Source organism: Enoplosus armatus, chromosome 6 (assembly GCF_043641665.1).
Source record: "Enoplosus armatus isolate fEnoArm2 chromosome 6, fEnoArm2.hap1, whole genome shotgun sequence".
Classification (NCBI taxonomy): domain Eukaryota; kingdom Metazoa; phylum Chordata; class Actinopteri; order Centrarchiformes; family Enoplosidae; genus Enoplosus; species Enoplosus armatus.
In genome coordinates this window covers 25,620,356-25,637,684 of record NC_092185.1, presented here as the reverse complement: position 1 = coordinate 25,637,684, position 17,329 = coordinate 25,620,356, and the positions used below count along the sequence as shown (strand labels likewise).

General features: G+C 44.4%; 1 protein-coding gene across 1 annotated transcript in view; it reads left to right on the top strand.

The window, feature by feature from the left end:
• The first annotated feature begins 896 nt into the window (after positions 1–896).
• The window catches only part of ckap5 (cytoskeleton associated protein 5), a 33,996-nt gene continuing 17,563 nt past the window's right edge, over positions 897–17,329 (top strand). The window contains exons 1-22 of the mRNA XM_070907303.1: positions 897–974; positions 2,878–2,979; positions 4,160–4,353; positions 6,574–6,780; positions 6,997–7,168; positions 7,456–7,588; positions 7,704–7,804; positions 7,938–8,051; positions 8,188–8,292; positions 10,338–10,427; positions 11,159–11,323; positions 12,513–12,641; positions 12,771–12,956; positions 13,091–13,192; positions 13,776–13,886; positions 14,024–14,116; positions 15,115–15,300; positions 15,469–15,563; positions 15,688–15,871; positions 16,003–16,169; positions 16,268–16,442; positions 16,646–16,759. Coding sequence (XP_070763404.1) covers positions 2,923–2,979; positions 4,160–4,353; positions 6,574–6,780; positions 6,997–7,168; positions 7,456–7,588; positions 7,704–7,804; positions 7,938–8,051; positions 8,188–8,292; positions 10,338–10,427; positions 11,159–11,323; positions 12,513–12,641; positions 12,771–12,956; positions 13,091–13,192; positions 13,776–13,886; positions 14,024–14,116; positions 15,115–15,300; positions 15,469–15,563; positions 15,688–15,871; positions 16,003–16,169; positions 16,268–16,442; positions 16,646–16,759 — 2,880 coding nt within the window. The 5' untranslated portion in view covers positions 897–974; positions 2,878–2,922. The remainder of the gene's footprint in view (positions 975–2,877; positions 2,980–4,159; positions 4,354–6,573; positions 6,781–6,996; positions 7,169–7,455; positions 7,589–7,703; positions 7,805–7,937; positions 8,052–8,187; positions 8,293–10,337; positions 10,428–11,158; positions 11,324–12,512; positions 12,642–12,770; positions 12,957–13,090; positions 13,193–13,775; positions 13,887–14,023; positions 14,117–15,114; positions 15,301–15,468; positions 15,564–15,687; positions 15,872–16,002; positions 16,170–16,267; positions 16,443–16,645; positions 16,760–17,329) is intronic.

The window sequence follows — 17,329 nt, the reverse complement described above, 5'->3', positions numbered from 1 at the left end:
CAAATATGTGATTGCTTTTGAATTGAAGAATATTCAAGAACCCAATTCTTGTCAGTAGATCAAAGACGTCTTAAAGTCTGGACTACATGGCAGGCCTTACAAATACATAACGTAAAAATAATTAAGTAATATAAATATGCAATTATAAGAATAACCTAAAGCCAGTGAAATCATGTTGGTGTAACGGCAATACATGAAACGGACCAATAATGGACAGATTTTCATAGTTACAGAGAGGGCTTAATTTCAGAGCAGCCAATCAAATCTCTTCTAAGGATAAGCGATACATGGGATGATCCAATCAGCAAAGGAATTTCATACCGTGGGGGCGGGCCATAGTTCAAATGCAACCAATCAATGCCTTTGCTAAGGGACAAATTAGGAAAACCATTAGACTATCGCTAGTAAAATGAGTAAAATGTAAACGTGAAAGACGCGAAGCCAACATTCTGTAGTGTGTGTTGGTGTTTCCTAGTCCATGTTTGATTCTTCATGCACTGAGATATAAAGTCTATGATTTGACACAGGAATGATGTAGTCAGGGTGGTGCCCCTGTCTCCGCTGCCCCTCCTCTGTCTCCCCGCCCTTGGAGGCATTTCAAAAAGCTGCAACAAGTTGGACATGAGCAACAGTGACAGGACCGGAACTCGGTGTTAATATGTGTCTAAAATAAGAGCCCAACATGTCTCAATTGAACAGAAAGATAGATAAATAAATTAAACTGTATTTCATAATATTGGTTTATTTAAGATGTTTACTAATACACAACATGTATTAATTTATTCGATATTTTGTATTAATAATGAAACGTTATAGGTTCCCGTTTTATTTCCGACCGGACGTTGTGTTTTGTCTTCTGGGCGGCACTGGCAACGCTTGTATAAAGCTCAGCTGGGCTTCTCCGTAGTGATCCCATTATCACCCCCATCTAACTGGACAGCCAGCATTGCATCGTCTCCTAGAGACACAAACAGGTATTCCAGCGATATATAACGTTTTACTTGTTTTAGTTAAAAGCCGTGTTTGACTCTGAGCTAGCATGCTAGGTTGTTGTGTTTCTGCAGCTGTCGTTGAGAACTGCGTTGTTAGGCCTGGCTGTGTTGGCGCGGATGAAAGGTTAGCTCATAGCCTTGTTTCTAAGCAGCTAACGGCGGCTAACGGCCTCTAGTAAACAATAAGGTCTCGCTATGAACATTTTGCTGGACCAAATACGTTTACACCACATTTGCTAACAAGCTACGTGTCGGTCGTCAACGTGACCTGTTTGTATTTGACCAGAGTGCGCGGGTTGACGTGCTAACGTAGCAACTCTCACTGTAGTCGCTAAGTTAGCTAGTTAATGGCGATCATTTGACTAGCTAATGATTAACGACAGCTAAGTTAGGCAAGGTGCTGAACACTCCGCCTGAGCAAACTGGACAGACCATTGGTGACAACCAGTGAAATGAAGGGTGATACCACAGCTTGCCAACGGTCGCTAACCTCGTTGATTATGACTGGCTGCATTTGAAGGGTGCAGTTCAAAAATTTCAGTCAGAATTCTGGCGCTTCACTGCTGCCTCCCTCATGCCATACTGACAATTGGGACTAACTTACAGCAGGGTGATATATTGCTATTTGGCAAGTTATCGTCTGTGGTTTTGGTTATTCTAAATTGTAATCTAACGTAGATGTGGCCTTTTCAAAGGTCTGTGCACACACACGCACACACACACTCGGTCAACAAAGCTGTTTCTGGCATAAACATATCTGAACTAGACATGAATATTTGATATGTCTGCCTGCTTGGCCATGTCATCCACGTTTAGCAATGACTTTTCTTGAGATTGTATCACCCACCCATACTGCGTATGTAAACAATGGCTTGTTGCTTGAGCAAAAATATCATCACACTGTCAGAAATGCTGAAAATGAAATTTCAGTGTCAGGATGTCTTTCCTACAGAGGTAACCCCCCCCCCCCCCACACAGTTTCTTTTCACTAGAACTTTCAGCTGGGTGTCAGGTGAGCCATGGTGGCTGACAATACGAAGCATTTCTTAAATTGAAAATGTTTTGTTGATGAGTTGATTCTTGGAAAGGTATCAAGTCTGTTCTATGTGTATGTGCGCCTTTTTTTCTTTTTGTCACACATTTGTTGCAAGTGTTGTGAATTGTGATCAATATTCCCATACACTAACCTGAAAGGCTAAATTAGCTAAGTTTGCATTGCTTAAGTGTAAGGCTGACTCCAAGCTGTCAGTACTTTTGTCTTGTAGCCTGTTTACTAGACTGGGTTGGATCAATATGAAATATGAACCCATAGCCCCTCCCTGAATGTGCATTAGACAGCCGCAAGCTTTCAAATGGAAGAGAGTGAGTGCATGGGAGTAAGTGAGTGGCAATTGCAACTGAGGAAATTAGTTTACTGAATACATGATTTGGTCTCTTTTTTTTTTTTTTTATTGACAAACTGACGCAGCAGCTGAGCCTGATGTAATAGTGTCTGCATCAAAAATCCATTATTTGTAGAAATTCCCTCATATTTGCTTGTTTCGACAGAAGGGGAAATGGCTCACATGTTTCCACTTTACCACTGATCTAGATTATGTACTGTAGATGGGTGAATATATCTCATGTATTTTGGTTGCAGCAGCAGAATATCTTGTGTGGACGACTATGTGTATTAAGTTGCACCCCCTTGCAATTTGGAATTTGCAGTAAATGCAGGGCTGGTTGTGTGTATTTGTGTTTTACCTGGACAAAATAGTCATTATTAGTGTCACTTTGCTCCTGTGTTGTTGAATGTCCCCAGCAGAGGTGTGAGTGAAGACCGCTGCCACAAAATGCACTTTTGCAAATGTAATTTTGTGTTGATAATGCTGTTGTTGTCTTCCAGTTGAGTACCTTTTTTGGGGAAGCCCACCCCCCCCGAGTGGCCACCATGGGGGACGATAGCGAGTGGATGAAGCTTCCCATCGACCAGAAATGTGAACACAAGGTGACTGATGTTTGTCCTCTGTGACGTTCTCTGCAGTTTACTTCAATTCCAAAAATATTTCCTTTAAGTCAAATAATGACAAGAGATGTTTGTCACATCTCACCCATCCCCATATACTTTTTCCTCCCTAAAGAAATTTTGGTTATGGTTCATTCATAGGGATTTGGTTTAGCCTTTTTCTCAAACTTTGTCTCCAAAATAATCGTCCGAATCGTCTCCCAACTGGCTGCCTGTTGGGCTGCTTTATATAGCTCAGTAGCATCTGAGGCTGGTGATATTCAAAATCTTGCTTATTCTCTAATAATCCCACGAAAAGACCCAGACCAACAGTGAATTGTTTCTGCTGTGTATCAAAGCCTGATGTTAAAGACGCATCAATGAACCACACCATTACTAGGATAGTTGCTCCTTCATTACCACAAACACGCATCTGCTGCTAGAAATGTACTCCTAGACAGAACGCTTAAAAGCAGTTTGCCAACTGCCTCTAAACAACAAAGAAGAAGAAGTTTAACCCCCTGACCCAGCTGCTAGTATGCAGGCTCGTACGAGTGATCGTCTGTCCGCATCAACAGATTAAAAACACACATTTGCTTTCGCTAAATAACCAGGATACGAGGCCTGTCATGACCTTGTGCTTTAAACTGGTATACAAGGCCAAAGACGACGCGTGAAACATAACGTCACACTCCTTTGCGTTTTGGCCATGCTGCTAGTATACAGGTAAAAGATAAACAAGGTTCTTCTTCTCGGGGGCGTCTTCCAGTCCGATCGGTGGCCTACGTGATTGACCGCCGCAGCGTGACGTCTGTTCCTTTGGGAACCCCCCCCCCCGCCGCAGCCTAAATGCACTACCCTCAAGATTGGCGTTTTTTCGCTGCAACGCTGGATTTGGTCTGAATGCCGCCTGAAACCAGCAAACAATTTGCCTACCGTACACTTAGGTAGGGAAATGGACAAGATGACATGGAGATGTCTGGCCATTATGAATGTAGGTCACATCCCCTGTCGGTTATGCAGACCTCCATCTTCCCACTAGAAGACATTTGTGTTTGTCCGTGTACATCCGGTTTTGCTTTCTCTCTCTCTCTTTTTATAGGAGACTGAGAAGCATGAGTGACTGGTTTTGACAAACCCCAGTTGATTTTAACTTTGTATGCACCCCTTTCCTCTTCTTCAGGTGTGGAAAGCCCGTCTGAATGGTTACGAAGAAGCTCTGAAGTTGTTCCAGAGGATAGAGGATGAGAAGAGTCCAGAGTGGGGCAAGTACCTGGGCCTGATAAAGAAGTTTGTCACGGACTCTAACGCCGTGGCTCAGCTTAAAGGCCTGGAGGCTGCCTTGGCTTTCATTGAGAATGCCCACGTGGCTGGCAAGTAAGTAATGGCCTCAACAAGACTTTCGTCTGCTAGCTTTATTTAAATGTCTAGCTAGGATTCAAACCAAAAACAGCCCTGTGTTAAAGCAATGTGGGGGGGGGGGCAGTGAGACAATGCATAACTTGGTAATCCTCATAGACAGGAATTTACTACCCTGGAAAGTCATCATGGCTGCAGCCAGCCACCGGGGGGGGGGGGGGGGGGGGGGGGGGGGGGTGATCAAGACGTTTTGGCTTCACTTTCGGGGAGCTGTCATGTCGTCCATCTTCATATACAGTCTACGGTGCCACTCAAAAGGCGACATGCTACTCAATGCATGCGCTGACGTCGCGAATCAGTCAACTCAGAACTATTTCATCCGAATCAAAGATTAGCATAATTAAGCAGCCGACTGGACTTCACTCTAGTATGTAAGAGATGATGGGGTGACCATCTCGTAGACCTGTTTTTTTTATTTTTAAATAGCTATTCTATCTTTCTAACAAACCATAACTGCTATGAAGAATTGGGATGTGGTGTAGGTGAGTGGCTGTGAGAGGAGTGCGGTGCGACAGTGCTGCAGAGTAGAAGGCCAAAGAACCACATGGGCTCTGAGAGAAGAGAAGCTATAGTGCTTGGAGCATTGGGCCCGGGCGCTCCCAGCTGCACTGACGGCACAACCCCACCCACCATTTACCTGCAAGACAATAGGTCTTTTTCATGGCATCAGTAATGACATTAATGATACAAGTGCCCTGGAGCTAAAAAAATCGAAATCAAATAGAGCTTTCATTTCTATTGGTTACGGTTGTTTGTCAAGTCAAAAGGTCAAAAGATAATGAGCAAGCCACACCTATGATGCACGGGAGTAATTCTGTAGTTGTTATAGTTCTGCTGATAAAAGGAATTCAGTCCAGTTTGGTGCCATATTTACTGCAGGATGTTTGCCACTGTCTTCTCCAGAAACTATATAACAAGTAGTAATAATAATATATATATTTTTTATAACATTAAGTAATAAATAATATGTAGTTTGTGTGTGTGTGTTGCCAAAGTTTCAGAGGTAAAAGTAATCCTTGTGAGCAAAAAGCGCAGACTGCTCTGAACGCTCCATTTCCAGCTTCTTTTAACTTTTGTACCGAGCTGACGTCAGTTGGGCACAGATGTCTTTTTATATGGTCGTCTGCTCCAGGCACAGCAGTGACGTGCTCATCCACCCGCTCAGTCTGTCTTAAGTTATTGGAGCGCTCTGCTCAGGACTACTCTTCAAGTTTTTGGAGGTTGTTCAGTTTGTCTCGCAGGCAGTGCTTTTTTCCGTTAGTTTCTTGATGGACAGATGGCTTCACTTGCAGCTAAAGTAATCTCTAACTCTTAGTTAGCTGACTCCCACCATCTGACTCTCGGAGCCCGAGACTGAGAACCTCCTCCTCCCCGGCGGTCCAAAGCTCCTGTGCTGGCGGTGTAAACACCAACACTCCCCCGGTGCTCAGAGCTACATGAGCTAACGGCAGCTACAGTTAGCAGTTACTTTATAAAGCACTCTGCTCCGGCAGCATCGCTTTTTTCCAACCTACTTCTCGTCCCCATTTGTGGTCTAATAAACATTTCAGTTAATCAAATTCAGTGTGCTATTTTCCAAGCGAAGTTACTGCTGTCATACGAGTCGGCCAGTCAGAAGAAAGTGGGCTTTTAGGGAGGCAGGAGCCAAGTCAGCTTGTGTCAGACAGAGAATGAACTGAGGGGCCGCATGAAGGGCCAGAATAAGATGAAGAAGGACTTATTTGATCTGTGAATCATGCAAAGCTGCTCTAGTGGTGTCCCAGAAATGAGCATAATTGGTCCCTCTTAAAGGGAATCAGAATTTGCACTACAGGAGTCGGGTATATTGGGTAAACACTCTGCCAGTATATACCTAGCATTGCAAGTATCAGGCTATGAACACTTGGAGTACATTGAAAAAAAGACACAGGAATGATCAGAAACTGGTTACAAGATCCACTGCTCCAAATTCCACTGCTACAGAGTCTGAACAGTCATTTGCATTAAAGTTAAAATCGCAGTCAGATTGCTCTATCGCAGGGGATCAGATCGCTGACAGGCAGAAGAAGCGCTAACAAGAAATGCTATATAGAAATATTTTAACCAGTTAAAAAACGCTGTTCACAAGACGGCATCCGTGAATATTTCCAGTGTGTTCTGATGGGGCCTTGTTTTATATATCTGCCCTGTCTGCCACAGGACGACGGGCGAGGTGGTGTCGGGCGTGGTGACCAAAGTGTTCAACCAGCCGAAGGCGCGGGCTAAGGAGCTGGGCATGGACATCTGCATGATGTACATCGAGATAGAGAAGGCCGAGGTGGTTCAGGACGAGCTCCTCAAAGGACTGGACAACAAGAACCCCAAGATAGTGGTGTCCTGCATCGAGACGGTCAGGAAGGCTCTCAGGTCAGTGCTCCTCAAGAAACCCGTATTCGTTATCATTTATGAATGCACCATTGTTTTGTGCACAGACCATCCCCAATGTCATTACATGTACGTTGCTTTTGCGTTTTGATATCCACCCAGCTAATGATTGCCAACTAGCTAGACAATAACAAGGCTAAAACAAACAAACAACCTCTCGGTCTGTCATCATATGTCCCTTTTTTTTTTTTTTTTTAGTGAGTTTGGGTCAAAGATAGTGACGTTGAAGCCAGTGGTGAAGGTTTTGTCCAAGCAGTTTGAGTCCAGAGAGAAGGCGGTGAGAGACGAAGCCAAGCTTCTTGCTGTGGAGGTCTACAAATGGATCAGAGATGCTCTGAGACCGCCGCTGCAAAACATAAACTCTGTACAGGTGAGACGCACTTGTGATCGCACACACTCGCCCACCTTTTTTTTTTAATGTCATTGGGGCAGCATGGTGGTGCACACACGTCAAAGTGTCCTTGGGCAAGACGCTGAACCCTAAGTTGCTCCTGATGGAGGCCAGCAGCTTGCATGGCAGCTCGGTCGCCATCGGTGTGTGAATGACGCCGATCTGTAAAGCTGTTTTTTTTTTTTTTTAAGGTTGAAGTAAAGTCCATTTATCATTTCAGCTTTCAGAATCAAGTGAAAAGTGTGTGTTGTTCTCTGTCCCTGCAGTTGAAGGAGCTGGAGGAGGAGTGGGTGAAGCTGCCTCCATCCCCTCCCAAGCAAATCCGGTTCCTGCGCTCACAGCAGGACATGAAGGCCAAGTTTGAACAGCAGCAAGCCCAAGGAGGAGAACAGTCTGATGGTAGGTCTGACTAGGTAGCAAACTGCTAACACATTTATACGTACAACATTTGCTTTGTCGCTTTCCTTTTTTGATGTTGAGGAGTTGCACAGTCATTTTCTGTTCCTCCTTTCAGGAGAGGATGAGTTGGAAACCGCAACGGCAGTGGATCCTTACGAACTCCTAGAAGCCGTGGATATTCTGTCTAAGATGCCCAAAGACTTCTATGAGAAAATAGTAAGTTGTTCTTCTTATGTAGACCTCCCTAAAAACCTGTTTCAAAAACATTTAAGTCTTGTTTGTATAGACTGGCCAAGCCTAGTCTCTTAAGGTAGTGCAATATGTGATCTTGCTCTGTATCTCTCTGCAGGAAGCTAAAAAGTGGCAGGAGAGGAAAGAAGTTCTGGAGGTTATAGAGGCTCTGGCCAAGAACCCCAAACTAGAGAATGGAGACTATGGAGACCTTGTCAGAGCACTGAAAAAGGTAAAGACTGAAGTACTTTGCGTGTTTTTTCAGTTTCTTACAAGACCCTAGCAAGTTCCCTATAACATACTTCTACATAAGACAAATCATCAACATTTCACTCTACATTGCACGCTTACTTGTTTTTATGTTCCAGGTTGTGGGGAAAGATGCTAACGTGATGCTGGTGTCGGTGGCAGCGAAATGTCTGGCTGGACTGGCCACCGGTCTCAGGAAGAAGTTCGGAACTTATGCAGGACAAGTAAGTTAAAGGAACTTTTTATATTTTTGTAATAACTCTCAAAATGTCATGGGAAGGGGGGGGGTGTCTGTATAGGCACCAAAAAAAAGTGAGTTTGTTCATTAATATTTCCTTATACAGTAGATGGCTAAAGTGGCCATCCCACATTTTCCTTTCTTTTCTTTCTTTTCCTTTTGTTTTGGAGTGTGGAGGTTTATTCTTAACCACAGGAAAATATACAGCTCTGTACCACTACAAAATTCTCAGTTTCTCTGGTTTTACTATTTATATATTTATGTGTTTGAGTAAATTGAACATTTTTGTCTTATCCTATAAGCTACTGACTGATTTCTTCCAAATTCTGAATACAATTATTGTCCTTTTTAAGTTCATATTCATTTTTACACAATAGCAATTTTAACTTAACAGAAATCAATATTTGGTGGAATAACCCTGGTTTTTAATCACTGCCTTCATGCGTCTTGGCGTGCTCTCCACCAGTCTGTCACATTGCTGTTGGGTGACTTTAAGCCACTCCTGGCTTTGTTGGATGGCTTGTGACCCTCCATCTTCCTCTTGATCACATTCCAGAGGTTTGTTTTTAATGGGGTTCAGGTCTGGAGGTTGGGCTGGCCATGACGGGGTCTTGATTTGGTGGTCCTCCATCCACATCTGGCATTGTCCTGCTGGAAAAAACAATCCTCAGAGTTGGGGAACAGGAAGCGAGTTTTCTTCCAAGATAACCTTGTACGTGGCTTGATTCACGCGTCCTTCACAAAGACAAATCTGCCTGATTCCAGCCTTGCTGAAGCACCACCAGATCATCGCCGATCCTCCGCCAAATTTCACAGTGGGCGTGAGACACTGTGGCTTGTAGACCTCTCCAGATCTCCGTCTAACCATCAGACGACCAGGTGTTGGACAAAAGCTGAAAATTGGACTCATCAGAGAAGATGTCTTTACTCCAGTCCTCTACGGTCCGATCCTTGTGATCTTTTGCAAACCTTCTGGCTCTTCTTTGCTTCTCATCGATGAAGGGCTTTTTTTTTTCTAGCTTTGCTCTACTTCTACTGCCCCTAGGAGCCTGTTTCGAACCGTTCTCGCCGTGCACTTCACCCCAGCTGCCACATTCGAATGAGTTGGCGGTCATTCCGGTCCGTGGAGAGTCGTTTTCGCCCTCTGCCATTCTGTAGTTTTGTTGTCCCCGATGTCTGCTGCTTGAACTTGTCCTTATGAACCGCCGTCTTTGAAATTCTAAGGATGGAAGCAACCTGACGCTCACTGTATTCCTCTGCCAGTAAAGCCAGAATTGAACCCTTCTTTTCCTCAGTCAAACCTTTTCTTTTAAACCTTTTTTGTCATGGTCAAATGTTGTTGTTTTTTTTATTCCAATTCTTTTTTTAGGTAATACTAGCCCTTCTTTTGCCTTCCAGCAGGTCCTATTGCAAGAGGATAGTGATGACCACAGCAGTGTTTTATTTATTTATTTTTTTGATACTTTTCCTCATTAAATAAGACTTGGTTCAGGTGTTCATGTAATCGGTGCCTCATTAGGTAGAATGAGGTGTGCTTGTGTTGGAATTCAACTGGACACTGGACTGGAATGGCTGCCATACATGTCGAGATGCTGATTTAAGAAAACATTGGAGTGGTCTCTATATATACTTTTTTTTTTTTTTTTTTGTCCAAATTTTAAATCTGAATGTTTTCATTTTTCTTTTCAAATCAAAGCACTAATTATTTCTCACAGCATCAAACACACCTCTGGTGCTGCGTCCATGTAGGTGGGAGTAAATGAGTGGGGTCATTGGGTACGAGCATTGAACTTGAAAATGAGCTCCCGCCTTCAAGACATAAACACTGTTTGGGGAATTTAAGATTTGTTAAAAAACTGCTATTAATCATTTGTTCATGAATTTAGTCAGCTACCAACTCACCATCTGGTTTTGCCATGATGTATATTATATTACAATGTCAACAGTTTAAACTGAATGACCTTAGTATTCCATATTTCAAAGTCATATGTCAAGTTACCTGCTAAATCAGAGCTCTTGTGTGTGATGTAGGTCGTTCCAACCATTCTGGAGAAGTTCAAGGAGAAGAAGCCGCAGGTTGTCCAGGCCCTGCAGGAGGCCATTGACGCCATCTTCCTCACTGTGAGTATAGTGGACATTTACATCGAAATGACAGTTACGATATTACAATTACAAGAATGACATATGTCCTCCTAACTAAATTCAAATCTAGTCAGACAACCAACACAAAACACAGAACGAGAGGGGGCGGGGGGCAGGCATTGTGTCCCTGGTCCAAATACACAGCAAGTAACCTGCTCATAACTCGCAGTACTTGATACTAAACATTAAGTAGTGAGCAGGCCTTCTTGAATCATCCAATGGCATGTGAAAGAGCACAAGTAATGGAAGAACTACCTACTGTGATTGAAAACAAGCTCGGATAAGGCAAGAACATAATCTGTGATAATGCTTTATCTGTATTTGTTAAAGGGGGGGGGGTGTAATCAGCAGACTAATTGTTAATGAAAATGATTAGTTGCAGGCCTGGTTGCCAGTAAGGTTTGGTAGAAGTCATGCCTTGCCGAAGTCTTAATGTTCACTAAAGTTTCACTAAAGAAAGCATTCTTCAGTTGGCTTGGCGTGGCTCTGCAGGGCTGCTGCAAACCCTCACGTATTGATTCCTAATTTAATGGCTGCCGTTATTTTTAGAGCACTCTGCTGACTCTCCGGACCAGCTTCTAATGTATTTCCGAGGACACCCTAATCTGAAAGAAATGGATGGATGGATGGATGGATTGCTGTCTATTCTTCTGTAGTGTAATATAATGTGATATTTATTATGATACCTTTTTTTTTTTTTTCTTTCCCAGACTACTCTCCAGAACTTGTCAGAGGACATCCTGGCTGTGATGGACAATAAGAACCCCTCCATTAAGCAGCAGGCCTCTCTGTTTCTGGCCCGCTCCTTCAGACACTGCACGCAGGCCACGCTGCCCAAGAGCGTCCTCAAACCCTTCTGTGCTGCTCTCATCAAGGTACACATAGCCCCATACTCCCTTTCCCTTTTTGGCAATTGTATGGCGTCTCAACATCGGACTGAAATGAAAAGACATACTACAAATACTGAGAGCAATGATTTTCATACAGCACTGGGGCATAGGGTAGACGTAGACCCTGTTCATTCCTGGTATCAACATGCGTCCTGGGTGATCCGATCCAAGTACGACTGTGGACACCTGGCACCAACGTCATGCGTCTCCACATGCGTCTCCAGTGACCACTTGTGATTGGAATTAGAAGAATTAGGCTGGAAAAACAGTAGATGCCCCAGGAGTGTTACTGGGGGCGTTCCTCACTGGTCACTGCACAAAAACAAAAATTTTTTTATTCACTGATTCTGGTGAAACTTTAATGTCCTCTGTCTGCCTCAACTCTCTGTGATTTACAGAGATTCTAGATGGACAGATTTAGCTTTACTTGTTGCTAAAGTAACCGCTAACTGTAGCTGCCAGTAGCTAATTAGCTCAGATAGTCGTGCAGCTAGCGGTCTGTTAGCTATAAAGCTTAAATACAGTTTCCCTAAACCTCCTCTTCCAGGCGGCCCAAAGCTCCGGTGCTAGCGGTGTAAGCCCCAACACTCCCCCCGGTGCTCTGAGCTCCCAGTTCGGGCAGCGGAGCGCTAGCTGCACGGCTAACTGAGCTAACTAACTCACGGTACAGCTACAGTTAGCGGTTACTTTAACAACAAGTAAAGCTGTCTGTCGATCAGGAAACTCCTGTAAATCACAGAGAGTTGAGGCAGAGCAGCCGGAGGACAGCGTGTTTCGCGCGTCCTTCATCCATCTGTTTTGCCTGTTGTTTGCCGTCTTCCTCTTGTTGTTTCGCATTCTGAGTGAGTGCGTACGTCCGCTTACGAAGAGGACGCCAGTCGAGTGGGCGGTCCTTCAATGTGGCCAAGCACACACTGCTAAAAAGAATGTTGAAACGAGCGGCCCAGACCACTTCCGAAATGTGGATCTCAATGCATCTTGGGTGCGTTCACACCTGGTATTAGAGCTGTCCACCTGTGATCGGATCACCCAGGACGGATGTATGAACAGGGCCACAGCTAGGTGTGAGATTTCATCCAAAAAAGGCGGAAAGACACTTACCTCCCCATTTTTTTCCCAAATGTCATCTTTTAAAAGTGTACCTGTACTTTTCTTTTTCTTTTAACAATTTCAGCAAGTGAACGACTCTGCTCTAGAGGTGCGTGACGCCGCCTTCGAAGCTTTGGGGACGGCCATGAAAGTGGTGGGAGAGAAAGCCGTGAACCCTTTCCTGGCTGACCTGGATAAACTCAAACTAGATAAAGTAAGGATCTGTAGAAGAGGGGTGAAGGGAAATGAAACCCTCATCAGCTGTGATAAATTTCAAACCAGGAGAAAGCTACATTTTATTTTATTTTTTAACCACTGTCCTTTTTGTTTCATATGTTAACAGATAAAGGAGGGTGCTGATAAAGTGGAGCTCCCTGGAGGGAAGAAGGGGGGAGGAGGAGGAGGTGGTGGCGGCGGTGGCGGCGGCGGCGGCGGCAGCGGTGGTGGGGGGCAAAAGCCACCAGCTAAAGCTACTCCTGCTGAAGCTCCATCCAAATCCTCTGCCCCACCCAAGAAGACCCAAACTGCTGCTGCCAGCAGGGTATACTCTACTAAAATGAATAAAAAATACTTTGTCACCTGGTTGTAGCCCAATTTTGCTGGGTTAGGGACAGTAGGACTGTCTACAGTTATACTTGAAGCGTTTTTGTCTCTCTTCTGCAGGCGTCAGCAGGTCCATCTAAAAAAGGCAAACCAACCTCTGCAGCTGGTGGAAAAACAAAGAAGACCCCTGACAGTAAAGAATTCACAGAGACTGAACTGTCGGTGAGTCTGCGTGAACACATTGGGAGCCGCTATTGACTCGTTTTCCCTGGAAGAAATGCATTTCCTCTGTGGAAAACGCATTACATGACAAGGCTTTCAGAAAGGCCCGTAGGTTATACCGGGCTTCTTTAAAGGTCCCATATTGTAGAAAGTGAGACGTCCATGTCTTGTTTGATCATAAAGCAGCTCTGGGTGCTGTATAAATACTGTGAAAGGATCAAAACACCGAGTCCAAGAGAAATGAAACACAGCCCGTATTCAGACACTGTGCCTTTTTTAAACGAGCCGCCAGGACTTCTGTAAGGTTGTGATGTCACAACTATACAGTCGCCTCACTCAGCCACGCCCCCAGCAGGTCATGTGCTCCACCCTCCAAATATCGGGACGCTCATCCACCCGCTCAGTCTGTCTGAGTTATTGGAGCCTGCCTCTACATCCTGACTATTCTTAATAGCGATGAATTGTTTGATTATCATCATCATCATTTGAATACCAACCACCGTGGCTCTCAGAGGGACTATGTTGCTGTTGTTGTAATTTCTGATTACTTAAATGGGGAGTGTGTGTGTGTGTGTCATGTCAGGTTGAGGCGTGTGAAGATCTGGCAGCAGGTGTACTTCCTGCCGTCTGTCTACAGCAGCTGGACTCGGCTAACTGGAAGGAGAGACTGGCTAGTATGGAAGAGTTCCAAAGGGTAAAGTATTTATTTATTTATTCATATATATATATATATATATATATATATAATCAGTTCAAGCCATGGAAAAGGCCGACGTTGTCGCTATCTCGTTTATACAGTAATGTTAATTATGGATCCGTGTGTGCTTCCAGGCTGTTGAGACCATGGATAAGGCACAGATGCCCTGCCAGGCCTTAGTAAGGATGTTGGCCAAAAAACCAGGCTGGAAGGAGACCAACTTCCAGGTAACCGCATCTTTGCTGATTCGACTGTTTCCCTGAAGTGACGCGGCAGCAGCTGCTTTTCACTTGGAATGCAAGGTTGCCTCCAGGAAATTACTTTCGTAATTTTGTCTTTCACAGTAGCTCTTTTTGAAAGTGTTGCTGGCTCATGGCTTCATCCTCATCACATTCTCTAGAGCAGGGGGTGTTCAACTCAAATTCAAAAAAAGAGGTCCAGTTAGAGAAAATGTCCTCAAGGAAAGGGCCGGAACGTCCTAATGTCTGACTTGCCTCGTGATTTAGTGCGATATATATATTGAAGTAGCCTAGTGGTTGTATCAATGTCTGCATGTGATCAACAACTGACTGTCAAATCAAATAAAGTACAATTCAAAAACATTCTGACAATATTATATTTATTGTCACTTAACATTGAACTCTACAGATATATAATACTGTAGATATGTATAATGTTCTTCTCTCATTAAGTAAAAGAAGGGCTGCATTTCAAAATAAAATAGAGAAAATAAAATAGCTTTTGAAAAATTGTGCATCTTTAAAATAAAGTGCTGAATTTTAGAAAGATAAAATAAAGTGTAGCAGCAGCTTGAGTTTCCCGTTTTCCTTTAACTGTTTCACCTCTGGACTTAACAGTCTCTCTCCCTGTATCGCTCACTCGTCTTAGAATGTGGCCACATGTGGCCCAGGCCACCTCTGAACGTGGTCCGAGCGGATCTCAATGCGCCTTGGGTGCGTTCACACCTGGTATTAAAGCTGTCCACTTGTGATCGGATCACCAAGGACGCATGTTAATACCAGGTCTGAACAGGGCCTTTTTAGAATTTGATGAAAGTGACTTATCAGCCCAGATGGTGGTGTCACACATATCCTCACTCCAACAACTGGAACAACCTCCGCGATGACGGACCAGAATCGCGGTCTCGGGTCAAGCAAGGGACAATCGATAAGGGACTGGGGATGTACCCGTTCCAACCTTGTGGTTCTCCTCTTTCCCTGTATAGGTGATGCAGATGAAGCTCCACATCGTGGCTCTTGTAGCCCAGAGGGGACAGTTTTCCAAAACGTCAGCCTCTGTGGTTTTGGACGGCTTGGTGGATAAAGTCGGAGACGTCAAATGTGGCGGAAACGCCAAAGAGGGACTGACCGCTATTGGAGAGGCCTGCTCGCTGCCGTGGACTGCTGAACAGGTGTCTTTTTTTTTTTTTTTTTTAGCCCATTTCTTCTTTTTGTTAAAGTTGCCAACATAGAACTTGAAAATACTTTTTTTTTTATCCCTCAAAGAGTGCTCAACGGGCCAGTAGGTCATGTTGATGATGGATATGCTGTATTTAAACGGCTTGCTTTTTATTTGTCAGGTCGTGTCTATGGCATTTGCACAGAAGAACCCTAAAAACCAGGCAGAGGCTCTCAACTGGCTGGCTAATGCCATGAAGGAGTTTGGCTTCGCTGGGTAATTTACTCATTTTTTATTTGAATGTTTGTTCGTTCATTCATTTTAAACAATTCAGCAAATGATTTTCTTCAAAGCGTTACAGCAGCTGAGGGACATGTGTCGATCTTTCTTTCCTGCCCAGCATCAACGTGAAGGGCTTCATCAACAACGTGAAGACGGCTCTGGGAGCAACTAACCCCGCCGTTCGGACGGCCGCCATCGCCCTGCTGGGGGTCATGTACCTTTATATGGGGGCTCCTCTGCGCATGTTCTTTGAAGACGAGAAGCCCGCTCTCCTCACACAGATAGATGCTGAGTTTAAGAATGTAGGGACTTTCGTTGTGGATCACAGATTTTTTTTTTTTTTTGTTGTTGTAAAAATCCAAGACAACAAGTTATGTACAAGGAGTGGCACGTGGCTGACGTCTATTTGTGTGTGTGTGTATCTGTCTCACAGATGCAGGGCCAGTCTCCCCCAGCTCCAATCAGATTCACCAAGAAGTCGGCGGCGGCAGCCGAGGAGGAGGGTGATGAAGGAGAGGATCAGGAAGAAGATGGAGGAGGAGGAGGAGGAGGAGGAGGTGGACAGGACATCATGGACCTACTGCCCAGAACGGATATCAGGTAACCGAACCCTGCCAGCGTCTCAGTAAGAAGTTTCGTTTTGAAATCCAGTTGCCAGTAAAAAAAAAATGAATTCATTTTCCCTCCCGTCTTGTAAGTGACAAGATCACGTCCGATCTGGTGTCCAAGATCGAGGATAAGAACTGGAAAATCAGGAAGGAGGGCCTGGACGAGGCTGCAGCCATCATCTCAGAGGCCAAGTTCATCACAGCCAACATCGGCGAGCTGCCTCTGTCCCTGAAAGGACGACTCGGAGATTCCAACAAGATCCTGGTAAGCAGGAGAGCAGGCCCAGTCCTGCCGTATATATTCGAACCTCGAGGCTAGTACTGGATCTAAAGGCCGTCACTGCCACCACAGCAGCTTGTCATATGTAAACACTTGAAACGATTGGCCTTCAATCGACTTGTTGTTTCAGAGGTTTTCGTACGAACTGGACAAAGTGTAAAATGATGAATTATGTTTGTGGTCTCCAGGTCCAGCAGACCCTGACTATCCTGCAGCAGCTGGCTACAGCCTTGGGACCCGGCCTCAAGCAGCATGTTAAAGCACTGGGAATCCCTGTTATCACTGTACTGGGAGACAGCAAGGTACTGAGCACATACACTCAATAATATACACCTGTGTTTCCACTTTCAACAGCAATGTAGTATAGACTTATTTAACACGACTTTAGTCATTTATTACTCCAACAAGTAGATTTTATTAAGGGGGAGAGACATAGAGGGAGGGGGAGAGAGAGATAGACGTAGAGAGACAGACAGGCAGGCAGAGATGTATGGCAGCAGTAGCCATAGCAGCTATAATTATAGTGACTGATAATAGTAGTTACGGCTGTAATAATAACTGAGATATGATTTAATAATAGCAATAGCAGCTTTAATAGTAACAGACCTACGACTAAACATAATAACTGTAGCGATGAGAGTCAAGCATCATCATGGGAAGTCCCCCCAGCAGTCTGTAGGCCTATAGCAGCATAACTAGGGGGCTGGTCCAGGCAGGCCTGAGCCAGCCCTTAACTATAAGCGTTATCAAAAAGCAAAGTTTTAAGCCCACTCTTAAAAGTAGAGAGTGCGTCTGCCTGACTACGTGACCACCTGATCGTGATTATTTGAGCTAGGTGTGTTTCCATCAGATGATGATGATGGAGAGGACCA